At 34.7% G+C, this 7,136-nt stretch overlaps 1 protein-coding gene across 4 annotated transcripts; it reads left to right on the plus strand.

The window, feature by feature from the left end:
* Window positions 1-52: 52 nt before the first annotated feature.
* LOC106668742 (mitochondrial inner membrane protease subunit 2) lies at window positions 53-5,245 on the plus strand. Of its 4 annotated transcripts, none has more exons than XM_014397763.2 (6): window positions 54-162; window positions 3,179-3,805; window positions 4,140-4,378; window positions 4,442-4,606; window positions 4,665-4,890; window positions 4,948-5,245. In XM_014397763.2, exons 2-6 carry the CDS (start codon window positions 3,452-3,454, stop codon window positions 5,101-5,103), a joined length of 1,140 nt encoding a protein of 379 aa, XP_014253249.1. In that variant the 5' UTR covers window positions 54-162; window positions 3,179-3,451; the 3' UTR covers window positions 5,104-5,245. The 4 variants fall into 4 exon arrangements, with proteins under 4 accessions (XP_024080582.1, XP_014253249.1, XP_014253250.1 ...); XM_014397762.2 differs by lacking the exon at window positions 54-162 and adding an exon at window positions 657-1,161; XM_024224814.1 differs by lacking the exons at window positions 4,140-4,378; window positions 4,442-4,606; window positions 4,665-4,890 and having other exon boundaries at window positions 53-162.
* Window positions 5,246-7,136: the final 1,891 nt, after the last annotated feature.

Consider the following 7,136-nt stretch of genomic DNA (forward strand, 5'->3'; position numbering starts at 1 on the left):
CTCAGGGTGCCGGTGTTTTTGAAAAAAAAAGCCCATTTGTAAGTATGCCGGGTTCGAATGCAGGGCCACTGGATTAGAACCCGGGACCTCGACCTTACAGTGATGAGTGCCGTGTCAACGCCTAAACTGTTGCAGTCACCGACGCTCCCCTTGAGTTTTTGTGTAAGGAAATTATTTTTATTATGCTTGTAAATGTAAGGGGTTGTGAGGTTTTTTATGACTTTTGTGATAGATATATCTGTCTTGGGTTTAGGTAAAATCCATGGGGGAGAGGAAGTTAAATGTTTTCTGGATTTTTTCAAAGTTTTAAATCCGCACTAGGCTCGATCCGGTGGACAAAAACTATCATCCATGGCAAAAAAAAAAACTTTTGAGTCATTAAATGGTGGTAGATCGGACTTGTGATCGTGATGTAGATCAGCTGTTTTAATATCACATGACCTGTTGTCGGCACGTTTTACGTTAATTTAGGTTATCCAGTTTGAATTGCAGTATTAATATCTTCCCTAAATGTTGTTCGTAAACAATCGACGATAGAATAAATTTAAAAGCAATATGTACTAGAAACGTTCGGTTTCGTGGGGCGGTGTGCTGGTCGGGTCGGTGGCGAAGAGGTCGGGGGGGTCGATACTGTCCATATAACAATAACTCCCTTTCTCATAAATGACACTCGCGGATGTATTGAAAAGTATCGCAGTCGCCGTCCCGGTGGGAATCACGATAATAGACTTGCTCGGCTACGTGGCCCGGGTGGACGGAGTGTCTATGCAGCCGGCTCTCAATCCCACCTCGGAGAACGACTACGTTTTTCTCAACCGGCTTTCCCTCAGGTTCTACGAGGTCTCGCGAGGAGACGTCGTCGCCCTTTTCTCTCCGAAGAACCACGACCAGAAGATCATCAAGAGGGTCATCGGCTTAGAAGGTAGTCACCGTCTGTAACACTCTTCCCTCCTCACCGTCACAAACACCTTTTCTACGGAATATCTTTGAAATTTCCTCTTTAGAGTTGGCTTTAAAAAGTGCATTTCTATGGTGGATACCAGGAACTGGAAGAATCCCTTCTGAGCACTGCAGCTCTACAGTGTTTATTGCACTTCTACATGGCTGCACAGATTTGTGGAGTGAAGTTTTAGTTATGAGGTCGTGGATCATGGGGGTTGTGTAGGTATTAGCACTATTAGTTACTGATTATTTGGAGATCATGAGATGAGGAGATATTGATGTTTTATGTTTATATATGTATATTAACATAAAACATCAATATCGCACTGGCACTCTCATCATGACAATAATGACACATTTAAACAGAAAACAAACACTTTGAGTGAGTACAAATACCTTGATTGAGTCTAAAATTTATATCATTGTATAAATTCATTTTTTAACATCCTACATGTATTTGTATATTTAAACAATGTTTATAAATCCAAGCCCCTGAAGAAGATCTCAAGATCGAAACGTTGGCATGATAAAGAAAATGTTTTTCTACAACCTATGTCACACCAGACCGCATCTCACGATCTCCAAATAATCATTTATTAACGGTCACTAATCACCATACGCTATTAGTTACTGCTCTTTGTCGGTGTCTTTGATATATTAAATCCAAGTCTTTTTGATCTACACAACCCGTAAGCATCCTCCTCTAAAAAACTAATAAGTATATATATGTGTTAACAGTATATAATGATCTTTGTGCTGATCGCCTTCACATCGAGCATTGTATAACTCACGAGTGTGAACAAATATCAATGCCACAACTCAGTTTAATTAAAGAAAAGAAAAATCAGAACCTCACCCAAATAAATTACAATAACCTTTTAAAATAATGTATTAAAATAAAAAATAATAATAATAAGTGATCAACGACATACATGTCTCCTTGCCATTGAATAAAATGAACTTCCTCATTTAGGCTCAAGCTCTCCCGAAGCCTTCCGTTAGCTGTACCCCGGTAGGTAGGGATTAGCTTACCCTAATTCAAAGGATAATCCTTATTAAAAAAAAATAAGTAACATCATTCACACCATTTAAACATTACAAAAATTAAAAAGGAAAATAAGTGAAGACCAAAAAGGAGCCAATTAGAATAATAAAAGACCTAACAACACCAAACACACCTAAGAAGATCACTAATACTCTCAGTACTTGGCAATCTTAGGAGTGAGTCGTTAAAATAATTATTTATTAATTATTCTTTTTATCTAAGAAAGATTGGTTAAGATGAAAAAGTTAGTCATGAGTGAGATTCGAACCCTTAGCCTTCGGCTTTTATGCCACTGCTCTAACTGCTTGAGTTATTGTGACTTCGATCCACTCGGACACCAATTTCCCATCTCAATCTACAACCTTTCGATTTATAGTGAACGGTCATGAGTTCAAATCCTGCTTGTGACCCTAACTTTTTCATGTCAACCAAGGCCATAGATGAAAAGAATAATTAATTGAAATAATTAATATGGTCAATTATAACTGCTAAACATGTACGGATTAGTAATTATTTAAGTTTAGTGTCATGTACTTAGGTTCTTTGTTTTATTTAGCACTTCTTCCACCTTTCTATCATGTTATATATGTTAATCATTATTATTTAAGAAGATTAAATATTTATTTTTAATTAGTCAGTCCTTGCTTCTGCTGCTATTATTAACTACTTTTATAAATAGAGTGTCATGTTAAAGTTTAAGTTCGAAAATATCTTTAGATAAGAAAAGGAAAGGAAATCTCCTAAAGTTATACAAAGATATAGATAATATTGTATTGTAAAATCTATATAATTTGATTTTCATCCCCCCCCTAATATCTATTGCTGAATTGAGTATCTATCTATCTAAGTGCAGTTCCGCTTGTTTTCCCTGTCGGCTGTCATTACATCGGGATCAGCTGACTGATCTACCCAAGACAGGTTGAATACCCAAATTCCCTTGAATACGGTTTTAATTAATTTTACTGTTGGTACCATTCATCATATCAGTTCTAAATGAATTGACTTTCTTTAATGAAATTTAGTTTATTACAAAATAATATTTGTACAGCTAACAATTTTGAATTGTATTTGTCTCATTGACCAGGAATTGTGAGATCTTTTATTTTAGCTGTTGGATTTTCCTTGAATATTAAATAAAATTGTTAACAGTTAGATGTGGTGAACAACTACTATCGTATTTTTTATTTTTAGGAGATGTCATTAACACATTGAGCTACAAGACATCGACAGTAAGGATTCCCAAGGGTCACTGCTGGGTCGAAGGTGACAACGCGAACCACTCCATGGACTCTAACATGTTTGGACCGATCGCTCTTGCTCTCATCACCGCTAAAGCTACTGCCGTCGTCTGGCCTCCGAAAAGGTGGCAGTATGTCAAATCCTTTGTGCCCGAGTCGAGGATACCCGCCAACCACCAGATGGAGGCCTAGGCCTGCTAGGACAATAAAGTTTCTTTGAAATAAAATGCGTTCTGTATGTTTTGTAAATAAGTTCGAATTTGACTTTGTGGGCAAAGTGCTACAGGATGCTATATGCATCGGTGACATAGACAATGACGGTGAGTCGGAGTTGCTTGTCGGCAACACCAACGGTGACCTGTCGATCTTCAAGGGAGAAAAGCTCTGGCAAAAAATCTCCGGCCTTGGGATGATCGCGTCTGTCGCTGTCGGGGATGTTACCAACTGTGGGAGTAATGCTGTTGTCACTGTCAGTGTAGAGGGCTGGTGCCATATATACCTATGCCTTAACTATACAAAATCCGGCTCTGGAGAAAAATTACAGCGTTTACACAAACAGTGCATCCCAGCCAACACCAAGGTATATAAATGGTGCTGGTAGAAATAATTTTTTGTTTGTTTTGTATTAGTCTATGTTCATTTCAAATCAGTAATATACTTTTAGTACATACGCATATTTATGATTCTTCACTAAAAACAAAATAAAATAACTTTTATTTTTATTTTTTGACACAAACAAGAAAGACAAAGGAAAATAAACACCTAACTAAAGTTACATTAAAAACAAATAAATAAACATAATATGACTAAAAGAGAATAACAGTAGTAAAGAAATGCTTTTAACAAGAAAATATTTCAGGAGCTATGCTAATGGTACCCATTAGCTGTTTTTCTGTACATGCTTGTTTTTGTAGGCATTAATTCTTGGTGATATTCAAGGGGATGGGCAGATCGATATGATTCTCGGTTTGTCAGATCGTGTAGTCCGGATATACAGGTGGCTTCAGACCCCAGCAGAAGTGACATTGGTCTGTTTAAGTAAATGTGAAAGTGCTAATCAAATAGGATCTATATGTATTATAAAAAATGACAACAAGAAACCTTGTATACTAGTTTCACAGCCGGGTGCGACGTATATGACCATAACTTATATGTAATTCCTTCATCACTAATTAGTTTAATTATTGTTTCTTTCTAATTTCTTGTTTAATTTTAGAGGAGATGGAAAGACTTCTGTTGATTATCATGTGGTCCCTCCAGGAAAACATAATTCGAGCAATGTCTCGTGTCAAATAATTGGTAATGTGAATGGAAATGATAGTTTAGCTATAGCATCTTTAAATGGAAATGTTGTATTGATTAAAGACAGTCAGCCTGTTTGGTAAATATAATTGCCCACCATAAAAAAACAAATTTTAATTATTTGTTTGAAATTTAAGGTCAATAAATGTTGATCATCAAACATTTATTATTAATAAAGTTAATATGTGCAATGATGGTAGTGAACAAATAGTAGCCAGCTCTTGGTCTGGTCATACGTTTATAATAGATTACCAAGGTAATGCTGTGTGCTTTGAACTCGGAACCCCGATTCAGACGTTCATTTCTGGTCTGTATTCTTCTAGAGGGAGCACAACATTTATTTTTGTCACGTTCAACAATAAAGTAATAATTTGCATGTCAGATCAAACGATTCTTTGTCCTGATACAGTTGCTTTTTAGATACTGGTGTACTATGATGTTGCAATGGAGAGTCTCGTTCTGCACAGCTTGTACGCTCTACAGTTGAAGGACTCGAGGTTATCTTCTCTTTCTAGAAACGAACTGAAACAGCTCACAAATTTCTGCCTGTACAATTTCAAGGGTAGTAAAAAATAATATCCATTTTGCCTATGTGTAATATTATTGACTGAAGATAAGATGATTTTGTTAGCTATAATGATGTATACCAATGATGGTGTTTCATCAATGTGTCATTCTTTTAAAAAAATAAATAAATTGTGGATTAGTTGTGTTATAATATTCGCTCTTTTTTAAAATTGACTTTACTTAATTTTTTTCTAAGTATTTAATTTATTTACAATTGAGAAAGAATATTTGCCTTCCTGTGAAATTGATTGACACACAATTGATTTTGCTATGATTAATTATTAATAATGATACAATAAAAAAAAAAAAAAACTACAGTCACTTGAAAATTTATATTCTTCATTTTTATTAATATAATTATTAATTTACAAAATAAATATCAATATTTTTCTTAAAAGACGACTATCCAACATAGCAAGATAGTGAAAATAGTAACTGGGGCAATTGCAACTAGTTTTATTGCTGAAAAACTTTAGAGTATTTTCTTTTGATCCTTCATCGTTTTACCTTTCACGGAAATGACCTTGTTTTAATTATGTGCAAAAGCAAAAATGGCGACATGACACTGACGGATTGTCAGCCCTGTAGGCAATTAATCATATGCAAAATGAGGGTAGTCATCTCATTTTCGCTTAACCCAAAGAGAACGGGGAAGCAGGGAAAGTGGTATTAATGGAGTTTTGGGGTTGTTACCCTAAAGAAGGAAGTGAAGTACCCTCTATGTAGGACAAGGTTCAAAAGCTTCGGTTCTGTAAATTATAAATAAACATTATTTTCTGGAAGTGGTGGGATTGATGAACTAAAACTTATTTTTCCTTTCTTTTAAGTTAATTTTTTTACAATTATGCAATTTGGGGCCTGTTTTCCAGCTCCTTCTTCGCTACTTGTATATAAACTCCTTGACGGCAGCCATGAAGAAAGTAGCTGGAAAAAAGGCCCCAAAATAGCTTTAAGAAATTTACTCGAAATAAAAGAAAAACAGGTTGTAGATGTTCATCATTCTTACCACTTATAGAAATAAAAAGGAAAAACAACCAAAAAAAGGAAAGCAAAAATGTGATAATAAAAAATATTTTATAATTTAATTTATGCAGCATCAGTTTATACACAAATATAAACTATTTTCTAACTAGCCCATGCAGTTTGTGTCTATGTATAACATGCAAATAAAAACATGTTCTTGTAATTCTATTATAAATATAAACATTTATTATTATAATAAATTATTTTATTAAAATACAACAATATAATTCATGCCTGTTTTAAAAACAGACAAGCTATTATACAATGTAGTTTTCTTTAGTTGTGTTCAGAAAAAAAAAGTGTTGTAATATACAATAAAGTGTAAATTGTGAGATTTCCACATAGAATTTGTTGGGTGATTGTTTTTTTGGTCATTATCAATCTTTTTGGACTGTCTGATGGACTTGCTGATGCAACTGACAGACCAAATGGAGATCCTAAATTATATACAGTAATATGTACTTATGATGATGATAATGATGATGGATACTGGGATGTGGTTTTTTTTTGTCCCCCAAGCACAGCAACTTTCAGGCTTGTATTTCCCTAGTTCTTTAGTTCAGTGTAACCAATCTGATCTTTGTCTTAAGAAGTACTAGGCAATTGGCTGTCGTTGCTACCATTCCTTTCACTAGGTTTTTCTTTGTCTCCATTGAGTGGTTGTTTCTTCCTCCTCATTGCATAACCTACAGGTGGGATTATCATTGAATATGCCCATGTTTTCTCAGATGACTGATTAATAATCCTACCCTCTCTAACTGTAGCAGTAAGTTTGCTAGTGTTGAGGGTTGGTTTAGCATAAGTTTACTGTGTCCTAGCATCCCTAGAATTTATCAACTTCTCTTTTGTTAATCCTATTTTTGATGGAGGATTCTGTGTTTGTTTTTGTTTTCCTACAATATGAACTTGCCAATCATTGTTATTTAGGACTTTAGTATATAGGCTTGATAATAAAAGAAATATTATAAAATGGGTTTATTGACTAATAGACAGCATTTGTTCAAAATGTGAGGATGTAT

This window comes from Cimex lectularius, unplaced genomic scaffold, assembly GCF_000648675.2.
Source record: "Cimex lectularius strain Harlan isolate CLEC.00 unplaced genomic scaffold, Clec_2.1 scaffold25, whole genome shotgun sequence".
NCBI lineage: Eukaryota > Metazoa > Arthropoda > Insecta > Hemiptera > Cimicidae > Cimex > Cimex lectularius.

Coding starts and splice junctions, on each gene's coding strand:
- LOC106668742 (XM_014397763.2), top strand. CDS start 3,452: ATGCGTTCTGTATGTTTTGTAAATAAGTTCGAATTTGACTTTGTGGGC. Junction 4,379..4,441: donor TATATGACCATAACTTATAT/GTAATTCCTTCA, acceptor GTTTAATTTTAG/AGGAGATGGAAAGACTTCTG. Junction 4,891..4,947: donor TTGTCACGTTCAACAATAAA/GTAATAATTTGC, acceptor GTTGCTTTTTAG/ATACTGGTGTACTATGATGT.